Source organism: Mesoplodon mirus (genome assembly GCF_964341445.2).
Source record: "Mesoplodon mirus genome assembly, chromosome: 8".
Classification (NCBI taxonomy): Eukaryota; Metazoa; Chordata; class Mammalia; order Artiodactyla; family Ziphiidae; genus Mesoplodon; species Mesoplodon mirus.
This window is the reverse complement of record NC_138984.1, coordinates 90,029,144-90,044,105: the sequence shown is the minus strand read 5'-3', so window position 1 is coordinate 90,044,105 and position 14,962 is coordinate 90,029,144. Positions and strand designations below refer to the sequence as shown.

At 35.0% G+C, this 14,962-nt stretch overlaps 1 protein-coding gene across 2 annotated transcripts in view; it reads left to right on the top strand.

Moving 5' to 3' along the window:
• The window catches only part of LNPK (lunapark, ER junction formation factor), an 86,263-nt gene that overhangs the window by 55,827 nt on the left and 15,474 nt on the right, over window positions 1-14,962 (top strand). For both annotated transcript variants that reach the window (XM_082630557.1, XM_082630558.1), the window contains exon 9: window positions 4,179-4,391. In XM_082630557.1, the coding sequence (XP_082486683.1) occupies window positions 4,179-4,391 (213 nt within the window). The remainder of the gene's footprint in view (window positions 1-4,178; window positions 4,392-14,962) is intronic.

Sequence of the window (14,962 nt, the reverse complement as noted above, 5' to 3'; positions counted from 1 at the left end):
GTGCCAGTACCTTGCCACATCCTGGGGCTATAAAGATGCAGTTACTGCCTGTTAGCTCTTGGTTAAAAAAGTTATGCACATGTAAATAATCTTAACATACCAAGGACCATGGTGAAGGTCATCACACATCACAGTGCATATGTTTTAATAACAGTTTGCTTTGAGAACATGGTGGGAAAGGACTCTTCAGGTCTACTCTAAGATACCAAGAAGAGACCTTGGTACCTTGAGGGACTGCAAATAGTGCCATATGCCTGAAAAAGGGAGGTAGGGTTTATGTGAGGGAGGGATAATTATGAAGGATTTTGTATGCAGCATTACAGAGTTTGGGACTTTATCTTATATGCAACATGGGAACCACTGGAGGCTTTGCATTTTAGAAAGAACAGCTTTTGTTTGTTTGGTTTTGTTTTTTTCTTTTTTGTAACATGGAGAATGGATTGGAGAGAGCAAGGCTGAACACATGGAAATCAATTAGGATACCAACTAATATAGGTAAGAGATAAGGGCCTACACTAGATAGATTATTGCAAAGAAGTTGAAAACAGAAGACATTTAAGAGATAATTCAGATTTAAGAATAGATTGATAGGACTTGATGGCTATTAGATTTGGAAAGTGTGGAGTCGAAGGAAGAGTAAAAATTTTTAGCTTGAGCAACTGGTTAGATGTTAGTGTTATAAGCAAGATAAGGAACATAAGAATCAGAGTAGTAGGTTTGTGTTGAAGATACAACACAGCTTTTGGATCTGTTGAGTGGGAGTTAAATCCAGGTGATATGGTTTATAGGTAGTTAATTATTTCAAATGGAGCTTAGAAAAAAGTTGAAGTTATAGATACAGATTAGGAGTCATTGGGAAGCATAGGTGATATTTATTGAAACCATGGGATCGAGTGAAATTGCCCAGGGAGAGAAAATAGTGTAAGAGGACCTATAAGAACAGCTGTCCCCAACCTTTTTGGCACCAGGGACAGGTTTAGTGGAAGACAATTTTTCCACAGACCGGGGTGGGATAGGGGGTCGGGGTATGGTTCAGGCGGTAATGCAAGCGATGGGGAACGGCAGATGAAGCTTCACTCGCTCGCCTGCCACTCACCTCCTGCTGCGCGGCCCAGTTCCTAACAGACCGTGGACCGATACTGGTCTGCGACCCTGTGTTTGGGGACCCCTGTATAAGAACATTAACATTTAAGTGTAGATGGAGAAAGAGGAGCCCAGGAAAAAGAAGAAATGATCAAAGTTAAGAGCAGAACTAAACTGGCATCTAGAAAGCTCAAGTGTAAGTAGGGATGATATCCGTTGTCATATTCTGCAAAGGGTCAAGTAAGTAGAAGACAGATGAGGCCCTTGTTCTTTGTAACAACCATGGAGGTAAGTATTCTCATTATGTGAGGAAGCTGAACTGAGAGATGTCAACTTGGAAAAGGCTGCATGCACATCTAATAAACAGGGTGGAGCTAAAATTTAAATCAAGACAGTTTGATTTCAGAATCTCTGCTTTTAACAACTATCTTATTATTTTAAACTTTGTTTTCTTCCTTTTGTTTATCATAAAATAGTAGTTTTTAATCTCATTTTGAGTCTGCTTCATTTTGAATTTAAAATTATAGACATGTTCTCATACTTGGTATGATTTTTATTGAATAGTTGATTGATCATTGATAAAGATGTTAAAACATCCTCTGGCCAAGAGGTGGCTTTATGGGACAGTCCTTATACTTAACCCGACTGACGTAGAATGCTTGGTAAATCTTTTTGGGGGATGGTATTTTACCCTTAAATGTGGGAAATGTTCAATATAACCGATATGACTTTGTTGAGTAGTAGAAACTTTTTAAGAGAATTATAATACAAAGCATTTGTAAGTGCCATGTAGCTAAAGGTAGATAAATCTTAGATATTTTAAATTGAGACTACCAGAATATTCCATAACACTTTACCAAATATAGATTTGGTATTGTATTGCTAGCTGTTTTCAACCATTGTCATGGTAACTCTTTGTTACCTGCTTTTCCTTTGTAAACATTGAAACTTTTTCTCCCTTTCCTGACTCTTCTGTATCAGTTTTCCCTTTCGTCTGCCTAATTTTAGATTTAGAAATTATTAAGCCACATCTCTTTTATGGAATGCTAGATATGGTGTTCTTTGTTAAATAGTTATAGACCTTACCTTTCAGTAGCATATGAGTGATGTTAAAAAATAGAGTGCCTTAGTTAATTTTCACTGGGTAAATGCACGCTCAGAGGATGCAGTCTCAAGTCTTTGTTCAAGAAGTGAAAGGATAATAGTAACTTTTAAGGTAGTCTAATAAATGTTAAGCATTTATTTATCTGCAAGAAAAATGTAATTTTTGAGTTATGTTTTACCTAAAAATCTGCTAAAGAAATGATTTACAATATTTGATGCCTTGTTTTATAAAATTAATTCCAGTGAGTAGATCTTTATATGATTTAATTGATCTCAGTACCTTTTGCAGCATTTAATGGCTTTCCTAATGTGTAACCATCTTTTAAGGTGTTCCTTGTGAATAAAAGATAATTAAGTGACCAGCTAATTTGCAGGAGTTATTAAGATACACTTAGTCTAGGTAAAATCTGAAGTTTTCTATAAACTGTAAGGAAAATAGCCAAATATAAGGGCAGTTCCATTTATATAATGATGACATGCTTGTAATTTATTATTGCAGTGGCTAGGTTAGAGATTAAATTAAGAACCAATGGAAAATTAGTTGGTCTCACTAATTACAGATAAATGGTGATTTGAAATACTTAGCTGTATGAAAACACTGTCATCTGAAATATGTATTTAGTAAATGTGAGCTATCAACTTACAGATATTATCTTATTTAATTCTCATAACAATTCCGAGTTAGGATATTATTATCCTAATTTTACAGATAAAGAGACAGAGACTTAGTGAAGTTAGCCCACCTGTCGTCTTGTAGCTGCAGCCAGGATTCTAACCAAACCTTTTTGACTGCAGGGCCCATGTTCTTAACTAGTAGACTAGATTATAGTAAACTGAAATCTGATGCTCAAGCTGTACTTTTGATTGCAATGAACTTTTCATGAAAATCTTTAACTGTCAAATAGAGTCCAAATCTAAACTGTTTTGCTTCTGGAAGTATGCGTTTTTTACCAGTCATGCCAATTAAAATTTAACTTCTTTAATTTTAGCCTACAGTTTCAGGATTTGTGATAATTTAAGGTGATATGTAGAATTAAAAAGCTAGAAGTGCATCTTTATTTGAGATCTTACCATCGACATTCAAGTAAGATATTGGTGGGTATGGGGAACGACAGGATTGAATTTTATGTTATCGAGTAGGCAGGGGATCATGAAACGTTCTGTAAAGCACTGGATAGTAAATATAGTAAATGGCTTTGAGAGCCATATGGTCTCTGTCATAACTACTCTTCTAAAGTAGCCATAGACAGTATGTAAACAACAGCATTATTGTGTTTCAAAAAGAGGCAGCAGCCTGGATTTGGCACATTTGCCCACTTCTTGTAATTTTTGCAAGAAAAAGATAAGATTTGTTTATGATAATATATTGTTTATGCAGAGTGGAAGTTTTCCTTTGTAAACTGTATTGGCAAAAAAAGTTTACCCAAAAAGATAGCAATAGTATAAAGGAGAATGGGAAGCTAATGGTACCTAATAGTAAAGAATACTTTTTCAGCATTTCTATGACTACTTTGATTAATTACTTCATAAATACTTGATAATTACAGGATATACTTATTTACTCATTTCTTAGCATTACCATTTTTTTATCTTGAAAAAACAATTCTACAGTTTTCACTGGCATTTTCACTATTTCTGATAAACTTTCTTTATTATAACTTGGGAAGGATTATTGTAAAAAGATATGCATAACTGGGTGATGATTTTATTTTATTTGAATTTATTTTGAAAAATAATATCAGCAGGTAGACTTAGATCAAGGCTTGTTGTGTACATATATACATGTAGTTGAATTGTAGGTTCAGAAGTGGAGTACTCTACAGTCAGCTTTCAGTGTCACATTTTATAGATTTCTTATTACAAGTAGTTTTGACCCTACAGATGCTTTCTAGTGCCACAAAACATTATTAAATGTAAGTCATTTGTGATATTGACTAATGGTGGTATGTTGGATGTTGAACCTAATATATACTTTTTATTCTTATTCTCAGAGATTCGTCAGCGACCTGCAGCTCAAAGAAACCTTTCTCCAGCACCAGCAGGCTCTAGCCAGGGCTCTCCCCCAAAAGTTCCAGTATCTCCTGGACCACCAAAGGACACTTCGGCCCCTGGTGGACCCCCAGAAAGAACTGTTATTCCAGCCCTATCGTCAAATGTGTTACCAAGACGTTTTGGATCCCCTGCTACTTCAGTGCCTGGAATGGGTAAACAGAGCACTTAATGTTATTTACAGTTTCTGTTGTTTTCTCTGGTTACCAATAAAACGGACCATTTTCAGACAGTATGGAAATGGCATTTCATTTGGAAATAGCAGAGCAGTTATCTGATTAAGCAGGAGTTCCATATTCAATTAGCCATAACTCTTTACAGCTGGCACCTTGTGATACTGAAACCTGTTTCTTGAGCTCATTTAACTGTTATGGCTTCTTTGTTTAAATGGCAATAAAACTTTGTAGTATTCTGTAGTCAACAGTATAGCATATCTTTTTATATTCAGCTTTAGAATGGTCCCAGATTTATATAAAATGAGGATAGAAGAGAACGTTTTTGGAATGTATTCATGCTTTTTGCTAGCCCCTTCATATATATTTTTAAATATGACAATTACTTAACATATTTCAGGAAGAATATTCATGTGTTGTGGTGTATAATACTACTAATGTTAGTGTGGGCTCGGTAGATTTTTCTTTTTTTAAGCCATAGAACCTTAGTATTTTCTGACAGATACTTTAACATAAAGTTCTATTGAATTAATAACATATTGCCTTTACTACTATTTCATTTCTTTGGATTCTCTTTTTTCAGTGCTGTAGATCTCTAGGGGAAGATCCCATTTTTGGAGTGTAATAGATAATATTACCCTGCAGCTTTCTTTTGGAGTGTGATTGGGACATGGAAGTCCACTACATCAGCAGATCACATTAGTTTATGTAGATTTCCATGTCTGATTATTGAATATGATAGTAAATTATTTATCTTATTTTAGAATATTTAATTTTAATTTAGATTACTTTCATATTTCATGACTAATTACATATAATTTATAATGATTTTGAGGCTGGTTAGTAGTTGATATCAGGTATTCAGGGCACTTATGTAATAAAATCAATAAGCAATCTAAATGTTACTAATGCAGTAGACCTTTTTTCCTGCTTTTTCTTCAAAAAAAGCAGTATAAGATTTTAGAAAACTAGAAAACTATTAATTTATAAATGCATTAAGAAAGCTAGCTACAAATGAAATGAATACAAAACATAACTTTTAATTATTGGTTATTGAAAAAATACTTTTAAACTTGACATATAATGATGTCACTCAAGGCAGCCATATATTTTGTGAAGTTGAGTAAATTAAAGTGATTGAAAATTATTCATCTTTCAGTTGTTATCTAGTTGATCCAAGATACCCATATTTGTAAAGTAAAGCTCTTAGTTGTTTAATGAAAGAACTTTTTTGTGAGAATGCATGAGTTATATACATCTGTGTAACTAGTTTTAAAGAAATTAAAGTTTAGCAATTTATATAAAATAATAAAAATTATATACTAGCACATGTAAGAACAGGATTATAGCAGGAGCAATGGCCTACCATTTCATGATCATGTAAATATAACATATTTTACTGAAGTTTTTAATTAGTTTCTGTGTAAAAGACTTTGTATTTAAGTTGTATATTGCCAAAAGTATGAATGAGTTAAGTGATTTCTTACAGAGAAGATTAATAATTCATATTTTCATTATGCCATATTTGTGGAAGAGAATCAATTTAATGTGTATTACCACAGGGCTCCCATATGTTTGGAAATTAATAACCAGCAGGTACTTGATAATTTGCCAAGCTGTGTAAAAATGACCAGTATTCCTACAATGATTGCTCTTGATGTTTTTATTAATTACTGTTACCCATAACAGCATGAATACAAAGATGTGTTATTTTAAAAGTTATTAGTATGCAAGGGAGTTAAGACAGTTTTATGAAATCTGTTGTTTTATTTATCCAGATTCCTTTCTGGACATTTTCATTTTAAACATGTAGAAGTAAAATGCTCCAGCAAAAGTTAAGTTGGCTTAAATGCTTTCAAAATCTAATTTGGCATGTTTATTCAAGTTGAAAATTTGATAATGAGGGATGACACTTAATGTCTACATTCAAGTTAATGTTTTGATGATAATGATTGAATGTTGTTAGTATAACTATACCAATAACTGATGAAATCTGAAAAATGTACTTGATTTGTAATACTAAAAACTTATTCTAGAACCTAAATTTCATTTACTAGCTATAATTCTACATCATTTGCCTTTTTAAAGATGGTAACAACCTTTAGATTTGTGATTATTTACAAAGCAAATCTCTTTCTTATCTTTTAACATATTAATATCATATTGCTGCCCTAAAGCCATTTTTTAATGCTTTAAAGTTTTTGTCACAGTCATTTTGAAAACCTTTTATCCATGTATTGCAGGGTTTATTCCAACAAGACCACATTTTGTTTCAAAGTCTTCTACGAGGTCTCCCCGTACCTCCATTGCTGCCTATCTTACTCTTATCTGGCCTTGTTTTACAAAGGCAAACATCACATCTTATTTATTTTATTCTCTCACTTTCTTCTCAGTGCCTTCTGTGTAGTCTCTCAGTTCAGAGTATCTCCTGCACACAGTTCTGTTTCAGTTTCAGAGACTGTGGAGTTAACAATTCATAAAGTTTGAATGTGCAACTCTTTGTTTTTGTTGCTACTGTTTTTATATGATGTAATCATTAACTAAATTCTGGGTTATTCCTCCATTCCCCATTCTCCATTCATCTCCTCTGATACTGGCTAATTTATTACATGAACACAATGTATCTCTCTATTTATTTAGATCTTCTCTAGTTTCTCTCAACAATGTTTTGCAGTGTTCAGTATATAGGTTTTGCACCTTTTGGGGGTTAAACGTACATCTAATTTTTTCATGTTTTTATCCTATTTTAAATGATATTTTATTAACTATTTCCATTGTTCATTGCTAACATATATAGAAATAGAGTTGATTTTTGTATATTGATCTTGTATCCTGTAATATTGCTAAACTCACTTGTTAGTTCTGATAGCTTTTTTTTCTTATAGATTCCATAGTATTTTCTACTTAGGCTGTCAGATTGTAAGTAAGGACAATTTTACTTCTTCTTTTAAAATCTGGATTCCTTTCATTTCTTTTTCTTGCCTTATTATACTAGCTAGAACCTTTAGTGCAGTGTTAAATAGAAGTGGTGAGAGCAGACATCCTTGCCTTATTGCTGATCTTAGGAGGAGAGCATTTACTTTTTCTTCATTCAGCCTGATGTAAGCTATCGGGTTTTTGTTTTTTTTTTAATAGATAGCCTTTGTCAGATTGAGGAAGTACCCTTCCAATCCTAGTTGCAAAGGTTTTTATCAGTAAAAGATGATGGATTTTGTCAAATGCTTTTTCTGCATCTATTGAGATGCTCATGTAGGGTTTTAGTTTGTTTTTTTGTTTTAACATCACTATTTCATATGGTGAAATACACTGATTGATTTTTTAAAAATAAATTTATTTATTTTTGGCTGCATTGGGTCTTTGTTGCTGTGCGTGGGCTTTCTCTATCTAGTTGGGGCAAGCGGGGGCTACTCTTCGTTGCAGTGTATGGGCTTCTCATTGTGGTGGTTTCTCTTGCTGCGGAGCACAGGCTCTAGGCACAGGGGCTTTAGTAGTTGTGGCACACGGGCTCTAGAGTGCAGGCTCAGTAGTTGTGGCACACGGGCTTAGTTGCTCTGCAACATGTGGGATCTTCCCGGACCAGGTCTCAAACCCGTGTCCCCTCCATTGGCAGGCGGATTCTTAATCACTGCTCCACCAGGGAAGCAGGGAAGTCCCTGATTGGTTTTTTTAACATTGATTTTTAGATGTTAAACCACCTAGCTTTCCCGAGGTAAATTTCACTTGGTCATGATGTTTTATTATTTTATATATATTGTTGGATTCAATTTGCTAAAACTTTGTTAGAAATATTTACATCAATTTTCCTTAGGGATATTGGTCTGTAGTTTTGTTTTTGTTTTTTCTTGTAATTTTTTTTTCTGGTTTTGGTATCAGAGTAATGCTGGCCTCACTATGAGAAGGTATTTTCTCATCTTTAATTTTATGGACAAGTTTGTGTAGAAATGGTATTATTTCTTTGTTCGAATTTTACTTTATTTTTTAATAGAGCGGGTTCTATTAGTTACCTGTTTTATACATATTAGTGGATATATGTCAATCCCAATCTCCCAATTTGTCACACCCCCGCCACCCGCTTTCCCCCCTTGGTGTCCATACATTTGTTCTGTACATCTGTGTCTCTTTCTGCCATGCAAACCAGTTCATCTGTACCATTTTGCTAGATTCCACATATATGCGTTAATATATGATATTTGTTTTTCTCTTTCTGACTTACTTCACTCTGTATAACAGTCTCTAGGTCCATCCACGTCTCTACAAATGACCGAATTTTGTTCCTTTTTATGGCTGATATTCCATTCTGTATATGTACCACATCTTCTTTATCCATTTGTCTGTCAGTGGACATTTAGGTACTTCCATGACCTGGCTATTGTAAATAGTGTGGCAGTGAACATTGAGGTGCATGTGTCTTTTTGAGTTACGGTTTTCTCTGGGTATATGCCCAATAGCGGGATTGCTGGGTCATATGGTAATTCTATTTTTAGTTTTTTAAGGAACCTCCATACTGTTCTCCATAGTGGCTGTATCGATTTACATTCCCACCAACAGCGCAAGAGGGTTCCCTTTTCTCCACACCCTCTTCAGCATTTGTTGTTTGTAGATTTTCTGATGATGCCCATTCTTACTGGTGTGAGGTGATACCTCATTGTAGTTTTGATTTGCATTTCTCTAATAATTAGTGATGTTGAGCACTTTTTCATGTGCTACTTGGCCATCTGTATGTCTTCTTTGGAGAAATGTCTATCTGGTCTTTTGCCCATTTTTGGATTGGGTTGTTTGTTTTTTTTAATATTGAGCTGCATGAGCTGTTTATATATTTTGGAGATTAATCCTTTGTCTGTTGATTCGTTTGCAAATATTTTATCCCATTCTGAAGGTTGTCTTTTCATCTTGTTTGTAGTTTCCTTTGCTTTGCAAAAACTTTTAAGTTTCATTAAGTCCCATTTGTTTATTTTTGTTTTTATTTCCATTACTCTAGGAGGTGGATCAAAAGAGATCTTGCTGTGATTTATGTCAGAGTGTTCTTCCTATGTTTTCCTCTAAGAGTTTTATAGTGTCTGGTCTTACATTTAGGTCTCTAATCCATTTTGAGTTTATTTTTGTGTATGGTGTTAAGGAGTGTTCTAATTTCATTCTTTTACACGTAGCTGTCCAGTTTTCCCAGCACCACTTATTGAAGAGACTGTCTTTTCTCCATTGTATATTCTTGCCTCCTTTATCAAAAATAAGGTGACCATATGTGCGTGAGGTTTATCTCTGGGCTTTCTATCTTGTTCCATTGATCTATGTTTCTGTTTTTGTGCAAGTACCATATTGTCTTGATTACTGTAGCCTTATAGTATAGTCTGAAGTCAGGGAGTCTGATTCCTCCAGCTCCGTTTTTTTCCCTCATGACTGCTTTGGCTATTCGGGGTCTTTTGTGTCTCCATACAAATTTTAAGATGATTTGTTCTAGTTCCGTAAAAAATGCCATTGGTAATTTGATAGGGATTGCATTGAATCTGTAGATTGCTTTGGGTAGTATAGTCATTTTCACAGTATTGATTCTTCCAATTCAAGAACATAGTATATCTCTCCATCTGTTGGTATCATCTTTAATTTCTTTCATCAGTGTCTTATAGTTTTCTGCATACAGGTCTTTTGTCTCCCTAGGTAGGTTTATTCCTAGGTACTTTATTCTTTTTGTTGCAGTGGTAAATGGGAGTGTTTCATTAATTTCTCTTTCAGATTTTTCATCATTAGTATATAGGAATGCAAGAGATTTCTGTGCATTAGTTTTGTATCCTGCTACTTTACCAAATTCATTGATTAGCTCTAGTAGTTTTCTGGTGGCATCTTTAAGATTCTCTAGGTATAGTATCATGTCATCTTCCAACAGTGACAGTTTTACTTCTTCTTTTCCAATTTGTATTCCTTTTATTTCTTTTTCTCCTCTGATTTCTATAGCTAGGACTTCCAAAACTATGTTGAATGATAGTGGCGAGAGTGGACATCCTTGTCTTGTTCCTGATCTTAGAGGAAATGGTTTTAGTTTTTCACTATTGAGAATGATGTTTGCTGTGGGTTTGTCATACACGGCCTTTATTATGTTGAGGTAAGTTCCCTCTGTGCCCACTTTCTGGAGAGCTTTTATGATAAATGGGTGTTGAATTTTGTGAAAAGCTTTTTCTGCATCTATTGTGATGATCATATGGTTTTTATTCATCAATTTGTTAATATGGTGTATCACACTGATTTGCGTATATTGAAGAATCCTAGCATTCCTTGGGTAAACCCCACTTGATCATGGTGTATGATCCTTTTAATGTGCTGTTGGATTCTGTTTGCTAGTATTTTGTTGAGGATTTTTGCATCTATGTTCATCGGTGATATTGGCCTGTAGTTTGCTTGTGACATCTTTGTCTGGTTTTGGTATCAGGGTGATGGTGGCCTCATAGAATGAGTTTGGGAGTGTTCCTTCCTCTGCAAATTTTTGGAAGAGTTTGAGGAGGATGGGTGTTAGCTCTTCTCTAAATGTTTGATAGAATTCACCTGTGAAGCCATCTGGTCCTGGACTTTTGTTTGTTGGAAGATTTTATATCACAGTTTCAATTTCATTACTTGTGATTGGTCTGTTCATATTTCTATTTCTTCCTGCTTCAGTCTTGGAAGGTCATACCTTTCTAACAATTTGTCAATTTCTTCCAAGTTGTCCATTTTATTGTTACAGAGTTGCTTGTAGTAGTCTCTTAGGATGTTTTGTATTTCTGCAGTGTCTGTTGTAGCTTCTCCTTTTTCATTTCTAATTTTATTGATTTGAGTCCTCTCCCTCTTTTTCTTGATGAGTCTGGCTAAAGGTTTATCAATTTTGTTTAACTTCTCGAAGAACGAGCTTTTAGTTTTATTGATCTTTGCTGTTGTTTTCTTTGTTTCTATTTCATTTATTTCTGCTCTGATCTTTATGATTTCTTTCCTTGTATTAACTGTGGGTTTTGTTTGTTCTTCTTTCTGTAGTTCCTTTAGGTGTAAGGTTAGATTGTTTATTTGAGATTTTTCTTGTTTCTTGAGGTAGCATTGTATTGCTATAACCTTCCCTCTTAGAACTGCTTTTGCTGCATCCTGTAGGTTTTGGATCATTGTGTTTTCATTGTCATTTGTCTCTAGGTATTTTTTGATTTTCTCTTTGATTTCTTCAGTGATCTCTTGGTTATTTAGTAACGTACTGTTTAGCCTCCATGTGTTTGTGTTTTTTACGTTTTTTTCCCCTTTAATTGATTTCTAATCTCTTAGCGTTGTGGTCAGAAAAGATGCTTAATATGATTTCAGTTTTCTTAGATTTACCAAGGCTTGATTTGTGACCCAAGATGTGATCTATCCTGGAGAATGTTCCATGTGCATTTGAGAAGAAAGTGTAATCTGCTGTTTTTGGATGGAATGTCCTATAAATATCAATTAAATCTAGCTGGTCTATTGTGTCATTTAAAGCTTGTGTTTCCTTATTAATTTTCTGTCTGGATGATCTTTCCTTTGGTGTAAGTGAGGTGTTAAAGTCCCCCACTATTATTGTGTTACCGTCAATTCCCTCTTTTAGAGCTGTTAGCATTTGCCTTATGTATTGAGGTGCTCCTATGTTGGGTGCATACATACTTATAATTGTTATATCTTCTTCTTGGATTGATCCCTTGATCATTTCATAGTGTCCTTCCTTGTCTCTTGTAACATTCTTTATTTAAAGTCTATTTTATCTGATATGAGTATCGCTACTCCAGCTTTCTTTTGATTTCCATTTGCATGGAATATCTTTTTCCATCCCCTCACTTTCAGTCTGTGTGTGTCCCTAGGTCTGAAGTGGGTCTCTTGTAGACAGCATATATACGGGTCTTGTTTTTGTGTCCCTTCAGCGAGCCTGTGTCTTTTGGTTGGAGCATTTAATCCATTCGCATTTAAGGTAATTATTGATATATATGTTCCTTTTACCATTTTCTTAATTGTTTTGGGTTTGTTTTTGTAGGTCCTTTTCTTCTCTTGTGTTTCCCACTTAGGGCAGTTCCTCTGGCATTTGTTTTAGCTCTGGTTTGGTGGTGCTGAATTCTCTTAGCTTTTGCTTGTCTGTAAAGTTTTTGATTTCTCTGTTGAATCTGAATGAGATCCTTGCCAGATAGAATAATCTTTGTTGTAGGTTCTTCCCTTTAATCACTTTAAATACATCATGCTGCTGCCTTCTGGCTTGTAGGGTTTCCACTGAGAAATCAGCTGTTAACCTTACGGGAGTTCCCTTGTATGTTATTTGTCATTTTTGCCTTGTTGCTTTTAATAATTTTTCTTTGTCTTTAGTTTTTGTCAATTTGATTACTATGTGTATTGGCATGTTTCTCCTTGGGTTTTTCCTGTATGGGACTCTCTGCACTTCCTGGACATGGGTGGCTATTTCTTTTCTCAGGTTAGCGAAGTTTCCAGCTGTAATCTCTTCAGATATTTTCTCACGTCCTTTCTCTCTCTCTTCTTCTTCTGAGACCCCTATAATGTGAATGTTGGTGTGTTTAATGTTGTCCCAGGGATCCCTTAGGCTGTCTTCATTTCTTTTCATTTTTTTTTCTTTATTTTGTTCCGTGGCAGTGAAATCCACCATTCTGTCTTCCAGGTCATTTATCTGTTCTTCTGCCTCAGTTATTCTGCTATTGATTCCTTCCATTGTATTTTTCATTTCAGTTATTGTATTGTTCCTCTCTGTTTGTTTGTTCTTTAGTTCTTCTAGGTCTTTGTTAAACATTTCTTTCATCTTCTGAGTCTTTGCCTCCATTCTTTTTCCGAGGTCCTGGATCATCTTTGCTATCATTATTCTGAAATCTTTTTCTGGATGGTTACCTATCTCCACTTCATTTAATTGTTTTTCTGGGGTTTTATTTTGTTCCTTCCTCTGGTACATAGTCCTCTGACTTTTCATTTTGTCTTTCTGTGAATGTGGTTTTTGTTCCACAGGCTGCAGGATTGTAGTTCTTCTTGCTTCTGCTGTCTGTCCTGTGGTCTGGTATTATTTCTTAATAATAAATTAAAATTTTACAGGTTAAAGTACCTGAGCCTGGTGTTTTCTTTGTGGAAGGTTTTTTTTTTCAACTAAAAATTCAGTTTTTTAAAGGGAAAACTACAGACTAATATCCCTCATGAACATGGATGCAAAAATTCTTAACAAAATTTTAACAAAATGAATAGTTATGTTATTCTTGTTGAGTGAGTTGTGGTAGTTTGGTAGTCTTTTGAGAAATTTATTTCATCTAACTTATAGAGTTTATTGGCATAAAGTTATTCATAATATACCCTTCTTATTCTTTTTTTTTTTTTTTTTTTTTGCGGTACGCGGGCCTCTCACTGTTGTGGCCTCTCCCGTTGCGGAGCACAGGCTCCAGACGCGCAGGCTCAGCGGCCATGGCTCACGGGCCCAGCCGCTCCGCGGCATGTGGGATCCTCCCAGACCGGGGCACGAACCCGCGTCCCCTGCATCGGCAGGCGGACTCTCAACCACTGTGCCACCAGGGAGGCCCCCCTTCTTATTCTTTTAATATCTTTACTATCTCTATTTATGTCATTTCTCTCATTCTGTTTTTTGTAAATTTATTTATTTATTTATTCATTTATTTATTTTTGGCTGCATTGGGTCTTCATTGCTACATGCGAGCTTTCTCTAGTTGCAGCAAGTGGGGGCTGCTCTTCGTTGCAGTGTGCAGGCTCCTCACTGCAGTGGCTTTCTTGTTGTGGAGCACAGGCTTTTAGGTGCCTGGGCTTCGGTAGTTGTGGCGCACGGGCTCAGTAGTTGTGGCTCATGTGCTCTAGACCGCAGGCTCAGTAGTTTTGGGTCACGAGCTTAGTTGCTTCTTGGCATATGGGATCTTCCTGGTTCAGGGCTCGAACCTGTGGCCCCTGCATTTGCAGACAGATTCTTAACCACTGCACCACCAGGGAAGTCCGTCTCATTCTTAACGTTAGTATTTTGTATCTTCCGTTTTTTTTTCCCCTGATTAGTCTGGCTAGAGGTTTATCAATTCAGTTGGTCTTCTGAAAGAACTAGCTTTTCTCTATTATTTTTGTATTTTCTCTTTTATTAATTCCCTTTCTGATCTTTATTATTTCCTTTATTCTGTTTACTTCAGGTTTCATTAGCTGTTTCCTTTGTGGTTCTTAAGGTGGAAGCTGAATTCATGGATTTTAGGCCTATCCTGTTTTGTAGGTGTTTAGTGGTATAGTGTTTCGTGTTATAAGTTTTCCTCTAAGTATTGCTTTAGGTGCATGTCATAAATTTGACATGTTTTTTTGTTTTGTTTTCATTCAGTTAAAAATGCTTTCTAATTTCTTTTTTGATTTTTCTTTAAAGCCTGGATTTTTTTATATGTCTATTATTTATTCTCCAAAAATTTGGGTATTTTCATAATGTCTTTTGTTGCTGATTTCTAATTTAATTCTATTGTTATCAGAAAACATACTTTGTATTATTGAATCTTCTTAAATGTATTGAGACTTGATTTATACCTCATACTATCATTTGTCTTAGTGTATGTTTTATGTTCACTTGAAAGGAATAT